Source organism: Furipterus horrens, unplaced genomic scaffold (assembly GCF_987537825.1).
Source record: "Furipterus horrens unplaced genomic scaffold, mFurHor1.1.pri manual_scaffold_2, whole genome shotgun sequence".
Classification (NCBI taxonomy): domain Eukaryota; kingdom Metazoa; phylum Chordata; class Mammalia; order Chiroptera; family Furipteridae; genus Furipterus; species Furipterus horrens.
In genome coordinates, this window is record NW_028327172.1 from 84,415,000 (window position 1) to 84,439,465 (window position 24,466).

Consider the following 24,466-nt stretch of genomic DNA (forward strand, 5'->3'; position numbering starts at 1 on the left):
TTCTTCAGCCAGCATTCCTCAGCCCTGAACATATTTCCTATTCTTGTCCTTCTCCTCTCTTCTTTCTTTAACATGTTTAAACTTAAATCATTCTTTGTGACTCTCTTTCCTGAGAGAGTCACTGTAAAAAAGAGAAGAATAAATTGCTGTGGGGAGATGACCTCTCTGGACTTAGTGGTTCTCCTGTGAGTTCAATCATTTCCCTGATGAACCCAATCGATCTCTACTATCTATAATCCCTTACACGCTGAACTTTGCCTCTTGGCCAGCACTGCATGCAGCTCATGTTCTTCCCCCTGCCACTCCCTCCTTATCCTAGAACACCTTCTCCAAGAATTTCATCACTTTCTAGAACAGCCAAACAATTTTGGTATATTTCTCTCAGTTAGTGTTTAACCAAACCCCTGTCTCTAAGGGGTGGGCTGAACTGACAGAGAAATGTTGAAAGCCTGAGACTCAGGAGGACAATTTCTGCAGCTGGCTCCCTGGCTTCTGGAGGATAGGGAGGTAGTGCAGTGGACGAGTGGCCTAGCAGTGAGATACAATGGAATCTGGCTTCACCTCCAAGGACACCTACCTGAGCCATTTTAACCCTCGAGATTATCTAGAAAAATATTACAGTTTTGGGTCCAGACACTCTGCGGAAAACCAGATTCTTAGGCTTCTTCTGAAAAATCTTTTCAATATATTCTGTGTGGGTAAGTTTGTCTGTTGTCTATGTCTCTTGTCCCTCCCCCTCTGAAACGTCAGTCATATAGATAGGCTCACAGGGCATGACTGGGTTTTCTGTCTAGTCATTGCTATTTGACAGCCCTTTTGGTATCACCGACTTATGTAGCTAAGATAAAAACTAATGTTGGTATGGACATTTTACACTTTACAAAGTGTTTTTATATCCATTACCTTGTACGGTCATATGAAAGGAAAACCAGAGGATAGGAGTTCTGCCCTTGATTCTGCATGGATTTGCTATGTGACCAGAGCTGGCCATTTAAACCTTGTGATGGGCCACTTAAGAAATGGAGATTCTAATACTTATTCTGTTCCTAACTCAAAAGAATGTTATAAATATGCATGAGATGAAGACCTACCAACATATGAAGAACTGGATGCTTTTTGGGTAAAGGTATTATGTAAAGTCGATTTAAAAAAATATAAGTTTCCCCAAACACATTCCTTAATAGTTTTAACATTTGCTGTGTAGCAGCACCAGATTAATTAATTTTGTCCTTCTCCTAGACCTAAAAATATCCTAGCAGTATGCCTCCACTCTGGAGTGGGGAATAGAGAATAAAAAGCTGTTTTAAAAAAAAGACTTTGGTGTTAGAGTAGTGAGTCACAATGGTCTACCAGTGAGAGAGATAGTCTGTCTTTGGGACTCTTGCTGGGGCTCTCCATTGTAATGCCATTAAAGATAGTGCAAGTCAGCTCTGTCTGCCACCATGTAAAGCCTAACTCCCCTTCCCGGTCCCTCCTCTACACCAGCTGGCATAAAGGGAGACCTCCTGATTGACATCGGCTCTGGCCCCACCATCTATCAGCTCCTCTCTGCTTGTGAATCCTTCAAGAAAATTATTGCTACTGACTATACTGACCAGAACCTGCAGGAGCTGGAGAAATGGCTGAAGAAGGAACCAGGGGCCTTTGACTGGTCCCCAGTAGTGAACTATGTGTGTGAGCTCGAAGGTAACAGGTAGGGAACCTGGCCTATATTTCTGGGCTTTCTGGGAGGTAGGAGTGGGAACTTGAACGAGTTTGTTTTTCAGAAACAATTATCCTTAAGAGTCCAAGTTGAAAAGCAAAGAAGACAGAAAGAGAGAGATCAAAGTGAAATCCAAATGGAGAATGAGGGAATGAGAACAAGGCAGACTTGTGTGTGTGTGTGTGTGTGTGTGTGTGTGCGCGCGCGCGCGCGCGCGCGCGTGCACCAGAATATAGGGAGAGAGCTGAAGAGATAGATACTGAACTTTTGCTGGCCTGTGTGTGGGCTCCATGTGCTGGCCAGGTATGTTAGGATCTTGTTTTAGGACAACTTCAAGAGGCGAAACCAACTCCTCACTAGAAGCTTTTGAGTGGCAGAGTTTGTCCCCCTAGTGCCATTCTGCTGCTAGCCTTCCAAGAACATAGGATTCTGCTGTGAGGGTAGCTAATGTTGACACGATCAGACACGACAAAAAACTGCCTATGTTTTAAAACTGAGATTAGCAGCATAAAAGGATTATTTGAAAGGAACTTGTTACTTCACCACCCATAAAATTAGAACTTTACAAAACTCAATTAATGACCAAAATCTGAACTACCCTATCTACAAGTAAACTTACGCAAACAAATCTAGTTTAAATTACTATTTCTCCCCACATGAGAAATTGGCAATAATCTATTAGGCATAGGTGGCCAGTTCTGCATTTCACTGACTTGTTCTCTTGTCCTGATGTGCCTCCAACTCTGCTGCCCAGCCAACCATCAGGTCTTGGAACATATTGTTTTTGTCCTTAGGCATACTGCCAAGACCCCACCAACTCCTTTGTAACTGCATAAAAAGACTACTTTAGTATATTGTCTAGGCTCCTGCTGGCCCTGTCTGCTACATTTTATATGCTCAGTTATACTTAAAAGTTTTTTTTCTGCTCCTGTGGTGATTTATTTTGTACATTTTTTCTGTCTTTCCCCACTTCCCTTACCCAGGATTTAATTTTTACATGAAATCTCTCGCTTCCTTCCCCAATCCCCTCTTTCCTATATTCTCCCATTTGGTCATATAATGCATACTTTGTGTGTTCACACATCCTCTGTCTTTTCTTTCACAATGGAAAAGCATATATGTTTTTAATGAACATATCTCATGATGTGATCAGGATAGAAAGAAAGAAGATCTGAATGATAAAGAAAAAAAGGATGAAGAAGAAACTCCTGCACCTGCATACAAGTCCAAGGCAATCCTAGAGAGCTGGGTATGGGGCAGGCAACCAGATGTGAACGAGCTGAAGGAGTGTCTTTCTGTGCTGGTCAAGGAGCAGCAAGCTCTGGCCATCCGGTCGGCCACCACCAGCCTCTCAGCCCTGAGACTCAAGCAGAGACTGGTCATCTTGGAACGGTATTTCATTGCCCTGAATAGGACTGTTTTCCAGGAGAATGTCAAAGTGAAGTGGAAAAGCAGCAGCGTTTCTTTGCCTCCGATGGACAAAAAAAGGTAACCATAGAATGAAGAAGGAATTCTGATACCAGCAAAATAGAAAATCCCAAATGTTTTGTCCAGGAAAGTTCATTGAGGCTTTTAGTAGAGATCCTTTTTTGTTTTTATGAAGTTTTAATCTTGCTTTCCCTTTTTGAATATTTTACATATTTAGACAATGGCTTTGCCAATTTGCTTGTATAATAACAGGCAGTATTGTATAATCTGTGTGATTAACAGAAGATGTAGGCTGAAAGAGAAATTACTCGAGGGCAGAAATGTGAGGCTCAATCTCTCCTTTCAGTGTATAGACAGGTAGTCTAGGACACTCATGACTGTCCTACCCTATAACCCGGGCAGTACATCTCTGGATGGTCCTGGCTGGTTTGGCTCAATGGATTGAGCGTCGGCCTGCGAGCTAAGTGTCGCTGGTTCGATCTTCCAGTCAGGGCACATCAGAGAAGGAAAACTCTGACTCCAAAAAACCTCCGCTGCCTTGCGGCATACCTCTTCAGGGGAAAGGCTAAGGGAGTAAACCCCGACAGAAAATCCGGAGCCGGAGTCCCTAAGGCGGTTTGACGTTGTAGTCAACACCGGCAACTCCTGCGGCGCACCTGAAGCCAAGCTGTATTGACTCCGTCTTTCCCTTGGACCCTTCAGCTGCGAAGAGAGGGGGGGTCTGCTGCATGGGCAACAGCAGACCCTCCATATCACCCTGCCCAGGTTCTGTAGCTTCATCGCAAGATGTCGATTCAACACGGGAGGAGACAGATACCGTGTCACTCCCGAGTCGGACTGCACAACCATTCTCGGCGGTGCAGATAGACTCTTAAGAAGCTACACCATCGTCTCTCGAGACGGATGGCTGCCGACGACGATCAGGATAGGGCACTAATTTCCTGGTAAGACAACCCCCCTCAAGAAACAAGTGCTAACATTTTTTGCACATGGTTAAAGAAACTAGCATTCATTCAGCAAACCTATATCGATCACCTGTGATGTGCTGCAGTGCTAGCTAGCTACTGGGATAGAATGGTAAACAAGACAGAGGAGGTTTCTGTCTTCTAGAACTTACCTCAGGGAAGACAGACAAGTGCCAGATCATTTGGGTCCTTAAGATCAAGTAAAAGATTGTGGACTTCAACTGTAATAGGACTGTATTAGAGGTATAACCAAGAGAATGTTGCAACCCAATTTGCATTTATAAAGATCTCTCTGGCTATTGTGTGGAGAATGGATTAGAGGGGGTTAGAGGAGAATGAGAGATGCAGAAAGGAAGCAACTTAAATCCAAATAAGAGATGATGGTGGTTTGGACTAGGTCATGGAGAGAGGTAGATGATTTTAAGATGCATTTTTGAAATAGGATGGATAAAGAGTTGGTATCACATATCAAGGGTGACTTTCATATTTCTGAACTTGAACAACAGGAGGATTGAGGCAATATTCCTGAATCTCAGGGGAAAATGTAAGATTGTGTGGCCTTAACATGGCCCTAAGGAATATGCTGCCTCTGTGCCTCTGTGCTCTTTTTCTGGAGTGATGGTCATGTTCCTGTACTTGCACTTACTTTTGTGTCCCATCTGGTCACCAACTGTGTTTATTCCTGAGTCGGTTTCCCTTTGGAAACTAACTCTAAAGTCTGCTTCTATTTCTTTAACCCCCCCATATTTTTTGAGCAGTTTGCTAACTTTGAGCTTTTTAAGAATATTCTAGCCCTGATTGGTATAGCTCAGTGGGTTGGATATTACCCTGCAGACTCAAAGGTCGCCGGTTCAATTCTCAGTCAGAGCACACCCGTGAGTTGTAGGCCCGGTCCCCAGTTGCAGGAGCGGGGTCCTGCAAAAGGCAGCGATCAATGTTTTTCTCACACATTGATGTTCCTCTCCCTCACTTTTTCCCTCCCTCCCCCTCTCTCTAAAGAGCATTCTAGCTCTGGCCAGTGTGGCTCAGTTGGTTAGAGTGTTGTCCCATAGAACAAAAGGACATTTCTCTCGCACATCAATGTTTCTCTTTCTCTTTCTCTTTCCCCCTTAATCTCTGTCTAAAAGCAATAAAATAAAATTAAAAGTCCTAGGATGAGGATTTTTTTAAAAAATGTATTCTAAACTTTATCTTCATTTATTTTCATATCATTGCTACACTGTTTTATTGTTAGTAAACATGGATTACGAAATGAAAGTAGTCAAGGTCACTCATCAGTAGTCGGCAGCCGTCCGTCTCGAGAGACGATGGTGTAGCTTCTTAAGAGTCTATCTGCACCGCCGAGAATGGCTGTGCAGTCATCAGTAGTACAGTCTTTTATAATATAGCAGTATGAATAAACTGGGAGTTTTATATTTTGTTCCCAATTAACCTTTTTTGCTATTATGCAGAGTGATTAAATTTCCTCTTGATTTATGCTGGTATTTTATCCCTTTTGCCAGATAGTGTAAGTCCTCCAACTTTGATCTTTTTCAAAATTATTTTGGCAAATTTAGTGCCATTAATTTTAGAATAAACTTGTCAGTTTATTCAAAAAACATGCAAAAACTTTGGCTGTGTTTTCTTTGAGTTTATAGATCAGTTTATGAGAATGGATATATTGACCATTTAGTCCATAAGCATGGTTTAAGTCTCCATTTAATTCCTCCCAGCAGTGTTTTATAGTTCTCATATTTTGCATATATTTTGTTAAAATTTTCCCATGTCGCATTTTTTTAAACATTGATATAAAATATCACATTCTTTTTAAAAAATAATTAATTAATTAATTTGTTTGTTTATTTATTTTTAGAGAGAGGGGAAAGGAGAAAGAGAGGGAAAGAAACATCACTGTGTGGTTGCCTCTCATGTGCCCCCAACTGGGGACCTGACGTGCACCCTTGTCATGTGCCCTGACTGGGAATCAAACCAGCAACACTTGGCTCGCAGGCTGATGCTCAATCCACTGAGCCACAGCAGCCAGGTCCATGTGTCACATTTTTAATGTTATTATTAAATATATTTTTAAATTATATTTTTATTTCCTTTTATTAATTTTATTTTTATTTTATTTGCTACTATATAGAAATACAATTGATTTTTGTATATTGGTCTTGTGTCCTGTGATCTTGCTGGCTTCATTAATTAATTTTACAACTTTTTTTTTTTGTAGATTTAATAGGGTTTTCTTTTTTTTTTTAGAATGTTATAATATACATTAGACATTTATATAAAAGCTGTTCCATTTTTCAAAGAAATTTCCTCTATTTCTTGTCTTTGCTATCTTCTTTAGCAATAAACAGTAAGTACTATTCTTACAGACAAGCTGCTCCATTGTGTTGGACAGTAATTATAACTTTATGTTTCAAGTCATTATCATCTCCAAAAACTCCCTTTCATTTTACCTCACAGTTTCACTACACTGTTGCACAGTAAAAATATACTTTACTCAAATTTGAAGAGCCTGAGCAAAAGCTAGAGGCCCAAGGATGTTTAGGTGCTGATTTAGTAACAGTGTTTACTGACACAAACCTTCTATTTATTCATATTATTAAAACTGCAATAACAGAAATAAAAGTTACTTTAATGAAAAAGGAACTCGGGAATTAGATAATTAAATATAACTAAGTACATTTTAAAATATAAATAGCATATATTTCCTGATTAGTATCAGGTAAATATCTAAACTATCTGTCCCAAATTCTGGTCTAGGAGAAAAAGAGATAATCACAAAGGAGGTGCTTCAGATTACCAGGTCCATTTCAAAAACAATGAGGTCCTCTGGGACAATCACTTTAGTCTTTCTTTTTATCAGAGATTTCTGTTGGTAATCCACTTATGTCTGCACACTTACAGTCTATTTTGCCTTTGCTTTTATCACTGGATTCTTGTATAGCTTTTCTAGGCCACATGTGACTAACAAAAGCGGGAAATTACAGGGTATATGTATGGCTCTAGAAACTTTTTGTACACCCAGAGCATAACCAGAGTGAGGATATACATTACACCATTGTCTCAGGCTTGAGCTCCTGAATGTGAGAGCACAGGTGGGCTGCGAGGGGCCCAGGGCAACTGGGCTGGGCTTACTCTGCATGGTCTCCCAACAGCGCCTGCCCCTGCCACCCCACCCCCACCCCTGCCCTGCCATTAGCCGGAGCTCACTGTATTCCAAGTAGATCCATAGGGTTTTCTATGTACACTCATATCATCTGCAAATAAAAATTTTATGTCCTTCTATTCCACCTTTATGCCTTTTATTTATTTTTCTGGCCTTATTACATTGTTTAGAACTTCCAAACAATATTGAATAAAAATTATGAGAGCAGATATTTATGCCTTTTTCCATATGTTAAGAAATCATATTCAATGATTCATCATTAAGAATTATGTTAGTTAGCTCTGGATTTTTCATAGTATTATTTATCAGACTAAGTTCCCTTATAATTCCTAGTTTCTTGGGATTTTTTAATCAAATGTTGAATTTTGTCAAATGTTTGCATTTGTTGAGAGATAGCCAAATAATTTTTCTCCTTTATTCTGGTAATATGAATTACATTGGATGATTTTGAATGTTTAAACCAAATTGACCTAAACCCCTTGCTCATGAAGTGGTATTCTTTTTTGTGTCTGTATTTATGAGGGAGATGAGCTTGATTTTAAACATGCTTGGCAGATTTTGGTATCAGCATGATTCTAGATTCATATAACAAGTTGAAAGTGCTTCTTCCTCCTGTTTTTTAAGAGTTTTTATTATCAGTATTATTTCTTACTTAAATGATATATGGAATTCACTAGTGAAGCTATCTGTACTTGGAGGTTTTTTCATGAATGTGAAGATTTTTTACTAAGAATACTATTGCTTTAATGGCTATTTGAAGTTTCTATTTCTTCTTTTGTATGTTTTGGTAAGTACTATTTTTCAAGAAATTTGTTCTCTTCATCCTGGTAGTCAACTTTACTGACACAAGTTTTTTTTTTCTTACCATATTCATTTATTACCCTTTTATGTTTGTAAAATCTGTAGTAATATTCTCTCTTTCATTCTTGAAATTGATAATTTAAAAAATTTTTTGGAAAATCTTGCTGTAGATTGATACATTTTATTAATCTTTTCAAATGACCAACTTTTGGCTTTGTTGATTATCTTGATTGTCCATTTTATATGATATTGATTTCTATTCTTATTTTCTTTCTTTCACTTACTTTAGTTTTAATGTGCTTTTGCGTCCCAGCTTCTTAAATGGAAGCTTAGATCATTGAGTTCAAACATTTTTTCTTATAAAGTAGGCATTTAAAACTATGAGTTTCCTTCAGCATTGTTTTAACTGAATCCCATGATTTTTGATATGTCATATTTTTATTATTATTGAATTCAGCATATTTTTAAACTTCCTTTGTGATTTCTTCTTTGACCATAAATTATTTAGAATTATGTTGCTTTATTCCCAAAAATTATGGGAGCTTTCTAGCTATCTTATTGGTTTTGGTTTCTAATTAAATTTTGTTATAGTCAGAGATTTATTTTATTGTCAGCATATAGCCTACCCTGGTGAACAATCTACATGCTTTCTACATTGAAAATAATGTATATTGTCCAGTTATGAGTTTACTTTCTATAAATATCAATTAAGTCAGGTAGAATGATAGTATTGTTCAAATTTTCTGCATGAGTTTTTAATCAATTACTGAGAGGTATTAAAATTTCAAACTATGATTGTGGATTTAGCTCTTGCTCCTCATCACTGAGTCAACATTTGCTTCCTGTATTTTGAAGCTTTGTTATAACTGCATACATTTTCAGGATTGTTATATCTTCTTAATGAATTGACCATTTTATCATTATGAAATATCTCCCTTTTCCTCCAGTAATATACTTCGTCTTGAAGTCTACTTAGATATTAATATGGCCATACCAGCCATCTTATGCTTGATGTTTGTGAGGGCTACCAGGTAGCCTCCAAGATGGCCCTCAATAATCCTCACCTCAAGTATTTAAACTCTTATTTAATTTCCTCCACTTGAGTGTCTGTTGGATTTAGTGATTGATTCTAACCAGGTCAAAGCAGCAGAATGATAGGACATCAATTCTGAGATGAGGTTACAAAAAGACTACAGCTTCCCTAGTGGGTGCTCTCTCTTCCTCTCAATCACATATCCTGAGGAGTGAGCTTGGAAGAAAATGTCCTCCCAAGCGGACATTCAGATGAGACCTTGCACCAGAGACCCTCTACCAATCTGTACCCAGATACCCACTGCACAGAAACTGTTAGATAATTGTTTGTCATTTTTAACTGCTACATTTGGTGATAATTTATGATACAGCAACAGATAACATACATGGTATGTCTTTTACGACCCTTTTGTTTTCAATATGTGTTTTTATGCTTAAAGTGTTTTTCTTGAAAATGGCATGTTGGAGGTCTTGTTTTTCAACCCAATCTGACAAGTTCTGCCTTTTAATTGGATTGTTTAGTTAATTTACATTTAATATAATTATTGATAATGCATGGTTGAGCCTAAGTCTATCATCCTGATATATATTTTCTATTTGACCCATCTCTTTGTTGTTCATTTGTGCCTTTGTTCCTGCCTCTCCTAGGTATAAGTATACATATTTTTAATATTCCTTTTTTATCTTTTCTATTGACTTTTATCTCCTCTGTTGACCTATTTTGTGTTTGTGTGTCCACACATGTGATTTTTCTAGAAATGACATTATATATCTTTAACATATCTATTACCTCACGAACAAAGTAAGATATTACAACATTATAATTTCTTTAACCCACTCTCCCACCCCTTGTGCACATGTTGTCATATATTTTATTGTATATATACTATAAATCAGAGAAGGAAGACTCTGATTCCAAAAAACCTCCGCTGCCTTGCGGCATACCTCTTCAGGGGAAAGGCTAAGGGAGTAAACCCCGACAGAAAATCCGGAGCCGGAGTCCCTAAGGCGGTTCGACGTTGTAGTCAACACCGGCAACTCCTGCGGCGCACCTGAAGCCAAGCTGTATTGACTCCGTCTTTCCCTTGGACCCTTCAGCTGCGAAGAGAGGGGGCGTCTGCTGCATGGGCAACAGCAGACCCTCCATATCACCCTGCCCAGGCTCTGTAGCTTCAGCTTCACTGGAGAGGACACTCCAGCGTCATCACAAGATGTTGATTCAATATGGGAGGAGACAGATACCGTGTCACTCCCGAGTTGGACTGCACAGCCATTCTCGGCGGTGCAGATAGACTCTTAGGAAGCTACACCATCATCTCTCGAGACGGACGGCTGCCGATGATATACTATAAAACTACATTGCATATTGTTTTTGCTTTAAGCAGTCAGTAGTAGCTTTATTTGTTTTTTATTGCTTTATTGTTAATTGTGGTTAAAAAATGCATACCATAAAATTTATTATCCTAATTGTCTTTAAGTGTACAGTCCAGTACTTCTAAGCATATCTACATAAGTCAGTTAAACAACTATGTGTGTGTGTGTGTGTGTGTGTGTGTGTAAGGATTGTTATATCCTTATATATATTTTTACGTACTTATCTGTCCTGTCTAGCATTCTTCACTCCTTTCTGCAGATCTAGGTTTCTATTTGGCATCATTCCACTTCACCGGAAGAACTTCTTTTAGTATTTCTTATAATGCAGGGCTGCTGGACACACACTCTCAGTTTATCAATATCAGGTAAGAATTAGTAATTTTCCTTCCTTGTACTATGAGGAATTTAACAATTTTTCATACCCAAAGAACTTCTGGCAAATCTCTTCCCAATGTTCATTGTTAAAATTGGATATTTAAAATTCATATACTATAATTCAAAGTATTATATTTTCTTTCAAGATCAGTTTGGACATTTGCTTGTAATTATATTTGCAATTATGTGGAAATATTTTATGCTCATTTTATATGATTTTTCTAGTTGTTTGAGGTTTTTATTCTGATTCAGCTCTTAGTCAGCTAGTCTTCCAATAATTTTTTCAAGAAGTACACATAAGTGACATATTTTCTAAACCCATTCATATACAGGAATGTATTTTTGCTGCTCTCCACATGAGCAATATAGTAATATTGGTTAGTACTGCTTAAATATTGCTTCATCCCCCAACGCCCCGGAATTTAGTGAGAAGTTAAAAGAAGCTATTTTCATATTGCCATTTTAACTTGTAAACCCCTTACTTAGAATTTTATGCTGGCTATAGCTTTCGAACTAAAGATATATTCTTCAAAATAAAAGTAATTTAAAACTTTTCTATTAACCACACGACTCCACAGAATGAAATTAGTATTAACTAGAAAAATAACTGTAGTTATGAGGATTTGTATAATACATAAAATTACTTAATAAATAAAAATTTCTCAGAATTTCAGAGAAAGATTGTAAAAAAGTTCTCAGTCATTGTCAAACAACACACCTTTCTGAAATCCAACTCATGTATCAAGAAGTCTTTTATAACTTTAATTTCCCTAGACATCACAAGCCTTTCCATCTCATTCAGAAATGAACCCTAAAAATCTGGCAGGATACTAAATACATTACTTATCTCATGCCAGAATTATCAGCATGTAACAACTGGCTCTTAAGACACTGTTCCTTCCCAATTGCTCTGGTAGACTAAAGAACTATATTTTTGGCAGGAAAATTCTGCATTCTCAACCTTATCCTTGTTCTAGATCCTGTGGCTTCAACTATTCTGAGAATGATAGTGATCCCATTCAACTTATGTCTTTCTTAAATCTTCAAGTACCTCTATCAACCCACAACCTATTTCCCCTGAGATTATTTTCTCTTTATATGAAGCTATTTCTTGTGCTGACTGCTGTCAAAGACAATTTAAACTGTCTCCTGTTTCTCTACCTTTGGAGTGTGACCCGTACATTTAGATGCCACTCATTTTTACAACTATCCTAAAAGTTGAAAGACACTGGCACCAAATTCTTTTCTCACAGTATTCACTTATCAAGTCAGAATGTCAAATACTAACACGAACAAAGAAAAATGAGGTTTTACCTTAAGAAATCCTAGAAACAGCATTAATTAACCTCTGGCTCCTGGAGCTTGGAACACATTGCCTTGTGGTCCCCAGCTTATCAGCTTCTACATCACCTGGAATCTTGTTAGAAATGTGGACTCTTGGTCCCCACTCCCTACCTACAAAATCAGAATCTGCATTTTAACAAGCTCTGCAGGGAACTATATGCATTTGAGTTTGAGAAACACTGGTGTCTAGAGCAGAGCTTCCTGGCAGCTGTGCCAGGACCCATTGATGGGTGCGAGTGAGTTGCAGGTGTGCTCTGCAAGCTCTTCTCAGCCCTCAGGGCAGCCGGGGGTGCTGGGGATGCTGGAGCCCCTCCTGGCCGCCTCTGCAGAGAGCAGCTCCGGTACCCACCATGGTGTGCTTGAGAAGGGAAAGCTCGAGCACCTGTCGAGGTGGCATTTCTCTGAAGTGAATGTTCTCTCTACAGAAATATTCACGCTCTTTAAAAAGATGCTTGACTATTGCCCCAGACACAGTTGTGCCCTATTTCTTCCATGAAGTAGTGAAATGGCTCGATTCCAAAGCATCTGTGTTTTCATGTCTTGTAGAAGATTGATTGATATTCTTTCTCAAAATCAGGATCTTGATGGTCATGACGATTATTTCAGGTACACTTAGGAAAAATTTTTCCCTTTTGCAAGAATGCCTTTCTCTTAAATAAGTACTCTCATGCATTATCTCTTGGGGAAAATTAAAGGGGCAGCTTGAGAAACCTTCAACTGGCCATTTCCTTCAAGTTGTCAACATTCTATTCGTATGTCTCAAAGCATCTCAAACTCAATGTGCTCCAAATCAAGCTATGATCCTCCCCAAATCTGTTCCATTTCTGGTTTTCTTATCTCCTTGAGTGGTACCATCATATAATTGGACAAACCAGAAGTCTGGAAGCCAATTTTGTCCTCTCCCTCTTAGTCATGTTCCATGACCAGCACCAAGTTTTATTTTACTTCCTGGGTTTCACTTGAACCAGTATCTTTCTTCCATATTTTCTATTTCCCTGGTTTAAGCTATTACCTTCCCCCTCCCAACTGGCTTCCCACCTCCACTCTCATCCCAACATCATTAACTGAAAATGTAAATCTGTTCACATTGCTCCCTTCTTTAGCATCCCTTAATGACTTCCCATGGCTTTCAGGACAAAAAGCAAAATTCCTAACATGGTCCACAAAGCCTTGCCTCCTCTGGCACCTGCCAACCCTGTGTGCCTCACTTTCTTCCTTGCTCTGCTTTGCCTTCTGAGACCCAGCCTCACTGGCATTGTCCTCTCCGTGTTTCCCCCACATGGCCTGTGCATGTAGGCTTTCCAAGTGTGTGCCTTTGCACTTGCTATTTTCTCTTTCTGAAATATTCTCCTCCCCTCCGTACTCTCTTGGTCTAGTTAACTCCTACTTATTTATCCTGTCTCTGCTTACCCGATCTCTTTGTCAAGGAGCTTTGCCTAAAACTCTAGACCAAGTCAAGCTTCCAGCATTCCTCATTAGTGCCACATCCCTCCCCTTCCTAGCATTTATCACAGCTTTAATGTTTCATTTTTGTGGAGCATCATTGGATTAATTCTTTCTCCCCCACCAGACCATTATCTCCATGAAGATAAAACCTGTATTCCATTGGTTCCAACTTGGGCCCCATGGCCCAGCACCCTTTCTGGCACATAATGGAGGTACAAAGATACTTGTAAAATAATGAGTGCATGTGTTCTGCATTCCGGCCTCTCTCCTAGACTGGCTTTCACCTGACTCAGCTGGGGCCACATCAAAGGTTTACCAGTGATTATTCCATGTTCGTATAACCCTTACACTGACATCCAAGCTTATTTAGCTTTTGATCTCCTTTACATGTTTTGCTGGCTCTTCCTCAGGAGGTCCAGCTGGAACCTTTGGGGCAGGGCTTGGTGGAGGTGAGTGTAATGGAATAAAGCTTTTCCCAGAGAATCTCATCTACCACCTGCTTTGTAGAGACAGGGCAGGAGGAACGTCCTCTAAATCTCAGGATAATTATGCGGGGTATGGAAAGAGATTCTTTGGTATTCTTCCCAGGAGTGCTACTCTTTATCCGTTCATTCCTCCCCTCCTTCCCCTGCTCCCTCAGGCTTTTATAGATAGCATTTTTATGGTGGGAATAGCTGTCTTTTATGCATATTGATTCATTTGAAAGAGTACATCTTTAGTACAAGAGAAATGGCCACACGGATGTTAGCTTTCTATGAAACTGCATAACACTTTTCTGGTGTGTGTTTATTACCTACCTCTTGAGCTAAATGTGAGGCTGAGTGGTAATTGCCTGTGTCTCCAGGCAAGTCCATTTCCCAGCAGGGGAGCCTGCAGGCCCTGAGGAGCCCTGAGGTGTAATCTTTACACAGCTGCCTTAGCAACTGAGTTCACCAATGTTTGCTATCCACCCAAGAACAAGCAAACATCCACAACGGTGGGTGTTTCTAACAAATTTCCCTCTCAAATTGGCACATTCTCTGTGAGATTTCTAGACTTCACAGTGTGTCTCATAGTTTGGGAGCAATTGTCATCATCATCTGACTGGCTAGCACTGGTTCAGTGGTAACTTGTGTCTTTCAAATAGCTTGATATGCAATAGGTCAAAGAGGTCCAACCTGCTTCTGACTTAATCGCTTATGTCCACATTTCCAAATGTTCCCAGTATAAAAGGTCATCTTTAAGTACATTTAAAAACACCGTGCTGTCACTTCCTTAGCTTTTTGTGTACATTTAAGCTATCCATATGCAACAATAGGTTATTTGAAAATTTCCTATTCTAGATTAATTTGCCTGCTCAAATTTGTGTTTCACACAGACTTCCATTATGTTGAATTATTATTATTTATTCTTAAAATGTTCTGTCAGATACATTATCCATGTTCTATCAGGCTGGGTGGCATATTTGTACCCAATTTCCCTACTTTTAGAATGACAAACTTTCCCACTTTGCCCATGGCTGAGAGAGGTTCCCAGGATCTGGGATTTTCAGTGAGAAAACCAGAAAAGTCCAGACCAAGCAAGACAGATTGGTCACCCTACTACCATTTTTACCCTTGATAAGAGATCAGGTAGAGTCAATCAAAAGTAATTATTCCTTGTATATACCAGTTTATTTGTTGGTAGGAAGTCCCTGAAACCAATACCTTGCTAAGCTTGCTCTCTTTCTCTCTCTCTCATAAAATAACTTTACTGAGATAAAATTCATATAACACAAAATTCACCCATTTAAAGCACGCAATTCAATAGTTATTAGTATATTCACAGAGTTGTTCAATTCTTAACACAATCTGAGAACATTTTCAAAACTTCCCACACAAACTCTGTGCCCATTAGTAGTCACTCCCATTTCCTTCATCCTCCCAGTGCCTGACAACGACTGGCCTGCATTTAGTCTCTAGAGCTTTGTCTTTTCTGGACATTTCCTGTAAATGAAATCATATGTGACCCTTTGTGTTTGGATTCTTTCACTTAGCATCATGTTTTTAAGGTTCTTCCATATTGTAGCAAGCATCAAGTGTTTATTCCTTTTTTGTTAATGAATGATAGTCCATTGTATAGATATACCAGATTCTATTTATCAATTTATAACTTGATGAACCTTTGGGTTTTTTCTATCTTTTGGCTATTGTGAATAGTGCTGCTATACATACTTATGTACAAGTTTTTGTGTGACCATATGTTTTCATTTCTCTTGGGTAAAGACCTGTGAGTGGAATTCGTGAATCATGTACTAACTCTATGTTTAACTTTTTGAGGACTTCCAGACTGTTTTCCAAAGTAGCCGGACCATTTTACATTCTCATCAGCAGTGTGTGTGGGTTCTAATTTCTCCACTTCCTTGTTAACAATTGTTATTATTTATCTTTTTTATTGTAGACATCCTAGTGGGTATGCAGTGGTATCTCAGAGTTTGATTTCCATTTTTCTGATGGCCAATAATGTTGAGCATCTTTTCATATTTTATTACTAAGCTTCTTGAATGGAAAATTATAATAAACATAAAAGATGTTGTAAAAACTGATTATATGCTGTAGGCTTAATATTTTAACTAAATATTTAAATAGAATATTCAAAACGAATTGCTATTATCTCAAATTATCCAACCTGGAGGTAAATCTCCAAGTTTTATTTAAACCATTGACTTTTCATCATGGCCAGAAATGGTGCCAGTGTAGGCCTCTCACCTGCTCTGATGTTGGGCCATCCTCTGCTCTCTCCATCAAACCTTGTTGCCCAAGTGATTGTCTTCTCCTGGAGCCAAGGAACTGTTCCCTGAATGTAAGCCTCAATTTACTCCCTGGTGCTTTGTTGATTAAGTTCCTCAACAGGTTCGATGCCAAAGTCATTACTCTTATTTGGGCTCTGAGGCCTTGTGGGCACTTTGCACACTTATTTCTCCTCTTTCTTTTACCTCTCTGATCTGATGCTGCTTCTTTCTCCTTCGTCTGTTTCTCCAGTTTCTCTTGTGCATTCTATGTGTTTGTTTAATTTGTCGGTCCATCCCTTCATTCCTCCCATAACAAATTTCAAAAGGATCCAAGGCATTCTATTCTATCTCCTGCACTTGCCTTCTCTGTTCCTTCCATTAACTGATTTCCTCTCACTACCCCATTGATGTGGGGAAGAGGACAGGATTCCCAGCAAGGCTACTAAGAAAAAAGATCTCCTTCAGGAAACACACTCTGTACTGTAACATGTTTTTGAGCCTGAGAATATTAATTAGTTTTATTCTTTCTAGAGACACTCTGGCCACAGTTGTGCTATAGTGATCAACAGTTTCTAAAAATGTCTATGATGACCCTATCCCCTCATTAACCAGCAGCTACAACAAAAATATCATTCCAGCATTTTAAATCCACTATTACCTGGTATGTTTGCATCAAGTGATCACTACTTTGCAATTTGGTAGAGGGGACAAGGGTAATAATGTAATCATAAATAATTAATAAATTAATAATAATTAAATAATAATAAATGGAAAATTTCTGGCCAAGATGGAGGCCTAGACTGATATGCTCCATCTCCCTCCACAACTAAGAAAGAATATAACTACCTCAAAACTAGAGACAACCAGAAGTTCCAGAAAATAAAGCTACATGGAAGTCCAATGTATAAAATTATAAAGAAGTGGTGCTTATCTGGACAGGTAGGAGGGGTGAAGTCAGGACAGAGAGGTCAAGCTATGCTGACAGCAGCAGCTGCAGCGATGGTGGCGGGATGGCGGTAAGCACAGACACCCATATTTAAGGGGAGGCGAGAAGCGCCTAAGGAGCACCCCTGGCTAAAGACCAAACCGGTCAGCTCATGATTCCAACGCCAGGGAAGGCAAACCCCCATTGCCTCAGACTATGAGGGCCAGAGGTCATGGGGATGAGGAAGAAGCTCCCTGTCTCTTAGCAGAGAGTAAATGGCAGGAATCCATCTTGTACCCCCGCCCCCCCCACAGTAGTGACGAGTACACGGGGCTCCGCCCCCTATAGCATAGGAGGTGTGACAGCCCCACCCAGGAAGCAAAGGTAAACACAAAACTGTCAGGATGACACAGATCATGATAGAGATCCCAATCACGCAGCTGACCAGACAGCAAATATCTAATCTAACAGAGCAGGAGATAGGAAATCTTTCTGAGGCACAGTGCAGAGCTTTGGTTATACAAATGCTTGCAGACCTAACAGCAGATCTTAAACAAGACAGGGAAGGAATGAAGGCCAGTCCTGCTAAAATGAAGAAAAACACATACGAAACTAGTGGTGCGGGAAAGAAAACCAACAAATCAAATCAACAAATCAAAACATAAGGAAGAAGCAAACAGTCATCCAGTGCAGAAAGAGGAAATGAAAAGTGAAGAAAATGAGGAGAGGCTCAGACACCTATGGGACAGCTATAAGTGGGCCAACATCTGAATCATAGGGTTGCCAGAAGGTGAAGAAGAAGAACTAAAAATTAAAAAATTATGTGAAAAAATAATGAAACAGAACTTCCCTAACTTGGGGAAGGAAATAGACTTACAGGTCCAGGAAGCACAGGGAGTTCCAAAAAAACTGGACCCAGGGAGAACCACACCAAGACACATTATAATCAAAATGTCAAAAATTAAGGATAAAGAGAGAATCTTAAAAGCAGCAAAAGAGAAGGAGAGAATTACATACAAAGGGGTCCCAATAAGACTATCAGCTGATTTCTCAAAAGAAACTCTGCAGACAAGAAGGGACTGGCAAGAAATATTCAAAGTAATGAAAAGCAAAAACCTATAACCATGATTACAAAGGAAGTGCTTCCAGGACAAAGTAAAACTGAAGGAGTTCATCAGACCCAAACCACTGTTATATTAAGTGTTAAAGGGACTTGTTTAGGAGAAAGAGGATCAAAACTATGAACATTAAAATGAAAACTGTATCACAACTACCAACAACAGAAACTAGGAAACTGAAACAAAGGCAAACTAAGTAGGCAATGAGATTGGGAAAAGAATTATAGGTATGGGGAATATTTTGGGGGGTGGTCCTCAAGGAGGGGGAAGGGGGAAAAGGGAGGGTGGTGATACAGGAATTAAGAAGCATAGTAGGAGGGAGTGGAGTAGACAGGAAGATGTTGAGAAGAACTATATGCACAACCAATGGGTACGGACCAAGGTGGGGGTGCAACTGGAGGGAGGGATGTCACTGGGTGGAGGGGAACAAAGTGAAAAGAAATTGGGACAACTGTAATAGCATAATCAATAAGGCACATTAAAAATAATAATAATAAATGAACCAGGTGCTATTTTAAGCAGCAGAGGAAGAATAATTTCATGGGAGCAGTCCAGTGTAGAAGCAGGCAGCTAGGGTTTTTTTCAATTGTATTTTTTCATTACCATTTATTTCCCTTATACCCTCTTCCATCTCCCCCCACCCCCTTTCCTGTCAGATAGCCTTAATATTATTTTTCTTAATATTATTTTTTAATTGATTCTAGAGTGGGTGGGGAGAGAGAGACATGGATCTGTTGTTCCACTTATTTATGCATTCATTGGTTGATTCTTGTATGTACCCTGAAGAGGGATTGAACCTGCAACCTTGGCATATAGGGATGATGCTCTAACCAGCCAGGGCAGGTATTTTTATTATCATTTTCATATAAAAAGATTTAACCCAGCCCAGACTAATGTGATCACATTCAGATACAAAAATGGTTTCTCAATTCTCCTTTCTCTGCTTTTACAACTGGGATGGCCCTAAAGTTATTACACTTGGGACAACACTGTGATTTTTCAGCCCCAAGCAAAGAGATTTTTGGTCCCTATGAGACAGGTAGCACAGAGTGTGTGTTGGTTTTGTGTTTCAGAGTAAAGACGCAAGAGAAGGAGGAGAAGTTGCGGAAGGCAATCAAGCAGGTCCTGAAGTGTGATGTGACCCAGAGCCAGCCTCTGGGTGCTGTTTCCCTGCCCCCAGCTGACTGCCTGCTCAGCACGCTGTGCCTGGATGCTGCCTGCCCAGACCTCCCTGCCTACCACACAGCCCTCAGGAACCTCAGCAGCCTGCTGAAGCCAGGGGGCTACCTGGTAATCGTGGATGCCCTGAAGAGTAATTACTATATGATTGGTGAGCAGAGGTTCTCCAGCCTCTGCCTGGGCCGGGAGGCAATAGAGGCTGCTGTGAGAGAGGCTGGCTATACCATCAAGCAGTTTGAAGTGATCTCTCAAAGCTATTCTCCCACGGTGGCTGACAATGAAGGAATTTTCTTCTTGGTGGGACAGAAGCTGAGCAGTTCTGCATGACACTTTGTAATCACAATTAAGGCAATTCATCTAACTAACACAGCTGACTTCAGTCCTTGGTTCTAACACTTTTGGTCATTGTGCTGAGTAGAGGCTAATCACTTGGGCCCTGATGGCTTGTCTAGGACAGGGTTGTAGCCGTCAATCAACTTAGGAGCAATTGGTTGACCACCTACTCTGTGTCTAGTCTTCACTACCTGTAATTATAAAAGAAAATATCATTCTCCTTAAGCATCCTGATTATGATAGCTTATGTCCACACATCCCTATAGAGAAATGTCTGAAGTTATTCAGTATTCATGTCCTTGGGGGCCTGCTGCCTCCTTCTCTCCCACGAACAGGCTTCTCCTCCTCTTCAACTCTTGCCTTCTCTAGGGACCCCATCCTCTGCTGGGGTCCACTGGAACCACCTCTGTCTCTGGGGTCAGAGAACAGTTGTTTCTTTTGCTCCTAGGTCCCAAGAATGAGTTGGGGCCTACTCTTACTTCCCTTGACACACCTAAGCAAAGCTGTCACTTCTACTTGAAGAGAAGTTTAGGAGTTAGCAAAAGAGATAACAGACACTATCTTACAGCTACTATTAGAAACAGTGTCTTTAGAGCCCACATCCTTAAAGGGTCCTGAAAGGTATCCAGAATTGGCATAGGCCTTGCCCAAGTATCTTGGGATGAGAAAGGGTAAGGATAGATACATATCCCTCCCATGGCATGCCTACAGTCTCTGGTTCCCAGGCACCAACACCCACGATGGTATAAAACAAAGGTTGACAAACTGTGGCCCATGTGCCAGATCCAGCCTACTGTCTGTTTTGTAAAAAGTTACTAAGACATAGCCATGACCATGTATTTATGTATTGTCTGTGGCTGTTTTTGTGCTATAATGCCAGGGTTGAGTAATTGTGACAGCAACTGTACTAATGGCCCATGAGAAATAGAGTGAAGAAATGAAATGGAATCACTATAGTCAAGCTGCTAAATTATTAATTTCAAGTGGGCTGAGGCATAGAGAAACAATTATTTTTGTTTTAAGTGACTCTGGGAACTTAAACTTTTGAAATTTCCAGTTCTGTGTCAATAGATGGGTGCACATCAGCGTGTTGTGTTAATGACTGGATGTACATCAAACCTCCAGGTAACCATGAACGATCTCAAGAAGAAAATGTTCCAATGTCTAGACCACTGGACATCTGATGATTAGCACCACACATATCACGATTATCATCTTGAACCAATCTTGGGGCTAAGAATGTAGAACTGATTTTCCTCAAGAATATACTTTTTTACTGTAAGAACCCTCAGCTATTCTTTCCTTCTTGGAACACTCTAGATATTGCCTAGTTGTTTCTGGTTTGCAAACCCTAAGAACATTGAATAAATCTTTGTCATTTATTTCTAGCCAAAACTCCTCACTCTTTTGAGCTCAGTTGACATTTAGCAGAGCCTGAACTTCCTATTCTCTGGGTCATTACAGAAAAAATGTGCTGACCCCCTACCATAAACAAGAGAGAGAGGTTTCCCTCCTCATCCTTTCATATCCCAAGATTTCCATTTTCCTAGAGTTACTGACAGTGGACCTTTCTGCTTCCCACCGAGGACAGTACTTCCCCCCAACTCCCCCTGCATTCATGGACAATCACATCAGAACACAAGGGCCCAACATCAGTACATTTTTATTTACATAGTTGTTTAGGACAATAGTATCATAACACAGTGTGGTCCATTTTCAGGATATTTTCAATAGTTCAAGCTCATAGGACATTCACAACACAACATAATATTCTAATCTGATTTCAGTTCTAGAGATTCCGTCCTGAAGGACAATAACAGGTTAGTCCTGGATCATGAAAGTCGAATCTAGCTCTATTCCTTTATCGGGTGGAGATAATTGGGCCTGCATGTCCTTTCTGGAAGAAAATGTCCTCAGAAGAGCACACTTGACTCCATGGGAGCCAGCACCAAAGTCATCCAGGACACCAGGAAGTGACCAAGTCTTTAGAAACAGAATCCTCTCAAACATGTGCCATAGACCTCACCAACTCAAGAGTGAAGGCCACAGCTTCTCCCCAAACAATAGCCCTTGCTTCTTTATTTTTGCATAAGTGCAAACAAAAACATAAATATTTCTTTAAAACAGCATTTCCTGGTTTAAAGCTCTTTTAAAAACAAGTGATTTTCATCATTAATTCTACTACTGAAAACACAGCTCCTTGGATTGAATATTTCCTTCGAAACATTTTGAATTCAATGTAGTGTCCTTGAAAGTTAGGAACAAATAACACATTTGCTGTGATCTGACATAAAGGCTATAGGTAAATTTAAATACAGTCCTACTCTATGTTTCGGTCCAGAGAACTCAGAGCAGGCTGTCAGGTAAAATCAGCTACACTGAAGACAGATTTTACAAGAGAGGGCATAAGATTAAGTAAATGAAGTAATATAAGCAAGAAAAAAACCCCAAGTGATCTCTTTCTGAAACAAGCTTGAAAATGATAGCTCTGTGTGTGTGTGTGTGTGTGCGTGCATGTGTGCACATGTGTGCGTGCGCACGCATGTGCGCGCAGTGTGTGGGAGTCAGGGAGTGGGGCAGGGAGTGAGTCTGAAAGCAGACTGGCTACAACAGCTTTACACAGTTCCTAAGCAGACCTCGTCTTCTGTGATTTTTACTTCGAGGATGACATGTGCTATATTTTATAACTTTATTTTTCTGTTTCTCCACTGAACCGTGGGCCTCTGGTTTCTATTTAGATTCCCCAACACTTTGGCCAGACATGGTCTAGGCCTGGGGACAAAGCAGTGAGTAGTGGAGGTAAGAGTACTGTTCTTGGGAACTTAAGTTCTAGAAGAGGGAGTGGGGAGATAGGCAGATAAGTAAGGTCAATAAATAGGATACTTACTGACAGTGATAAGATCTACTAAAGAAATATAACAGGATAACGAAATGGAGAATGTCTGAGTGACAGGATATCTGACAAAAACTGGTTTAAACAGCAGGGGTTTATTAATCTCACTAATAAGAAATTTAGGGGTACGCACTTCTGGGAGAAAATGATACTTAACAGCATCGTGAAGCATCACGTCCAGGTAACAGCTGTCTTTCTCCTCTGCCTTTGCCCATGAGTGGGACATTCATGGTTGGAAATTTTTTCAGAAGGCCCCAGCAGGCTTCTTACATCCCATTGACTATAACTGAGGAACATGCCCACTTCTAGACCAGTTACAGACAAAACAGAAAGACACAGGGCACATTCCTTAAGGTTTGTTAAGTGAATGAATAAATTCTTAGATGACAACAAAAAGAAAAGAGAAAGCTCACTGGATCCAAGCAATGAGCCAGCATCTCTGTCATTCTAGCAATCCATCTTTTTTTTCAGCTACAAAGATCATCCTATTTTCAAATTCTGTCTCTGCAACTTACTAGCTGTTTTACCTTGGGCAAGTTATATAGCCTCTCTGCACCTTGGTTTCCTCATCTATAGAATGAAATTAAATCAGAACTTCTTGGAAAGAGAATAAAAATTAAAATAAATTACTATCTATAAAGGACCTAGAGTAATGCTTAGCACTTGATAAGTACATAATATTTATATATTGTGACCTATAATCATTATCACGATCTTTACTTTTGGTATTCATTGTCAAAGCAGCTGAGAAAAGATGTCCTGGTCTCTAAGTGGGAGAGACGATTTCAGTTCTGGGCTGCAGGCACCCAGGTTCTTCACCAGCGTTGCCTTCCAGAGGGGCTTTGGGGAATCCGTTTCTGCACCACATGCCACCAACTCCTTTCTCACTTAAGAAATAGTCAGCAAACATTTATTTAGCACCCTTCACATATGCTTCTCACACCAGGCACTGAAAAGGCAAATAAAACCCTGGTGTCAGCAGGCGCAAGGGTCCTCATCTTTGTGGTCACAGTAACACCCCAAGTGTTTCCAGGCTTCTAAAGGCAGTACTGCAGAGCTGCCCTGTTCAGCCTCTCCTGCTCAGGTTGTGCTGCTGCTGGTCTGTGTCCGCAGACTGAAAATTCTGGGAACGGGAAGACAAGTGCTACCTTGAGAAAGATACTGAGCATGCCCAGTGTTCTGCTTTTGCTGCCTCAGAGTTATGGGGGTGACCTCCCAAGGAGGTAGGAAACACTTTGCATCTATACCAAGGGTTGGTAAACTTTTTCTGCAAAGGGCCATATAGTAAATATTGCAGGTCTTACGGTCTTCATTGAAACTACTTAAGTCTGAGTGATAGTGAAAGCAGCCCTAGACAATATGCAAACAAATGGGCATGGCTGTGTCTCAATAAAACCTTATTTACAAAAAGAGGTTGATGAGTGGACTTGGCATTTGGTACAAGGGTTGTAGTTTACTGATCCCTGATCTAGACCCTGAAGCAGCCTTGTTTGTGCTCAAAGATTTATACGGTTTCTTGTGGACATTCTGGTTAGTTTCTAACACTCAGTCCTACATGTAAGAGCTCAAACCCAATCCAAGGAACTGACAGGAGAATAGCTGAACATTGATTTCATTAATTTCTCCATGTTTTGTCCATGTTCCA

The 24,466-nt window shown here is 40.0% G+C and overlaps 1 protein-coding gene across 1 annotated transcript; it reads left to right on the forward strand.

The window, feature by feature from the left end:
• The first annotated feature begins 419 nt into the window (after window positions 1-419).
• NNMT (nicotinamide N-methyltransferase) lies at window positions 420-24,233 on the forward strand. Its single transcript, XM_090265963.1, has 3 exons — window positions 420-698; window positions 1,486-1,693; window positions 19,490-24,233. The coding sequence occupies exons 1-3, from the start codon at window positions 545-547 to the stop codon at window positions 19,920-19,922; spliced, it is 795 nt and encodes a 264-aa protein (XP_090122089.1). The 5' UTR covers window positions 420-544; the 3' UTR covers window positions 19,923-24,233.
• The last annotated feature ends 233 nt before the right edge of the window (window positions 24,234-24,466 follow it).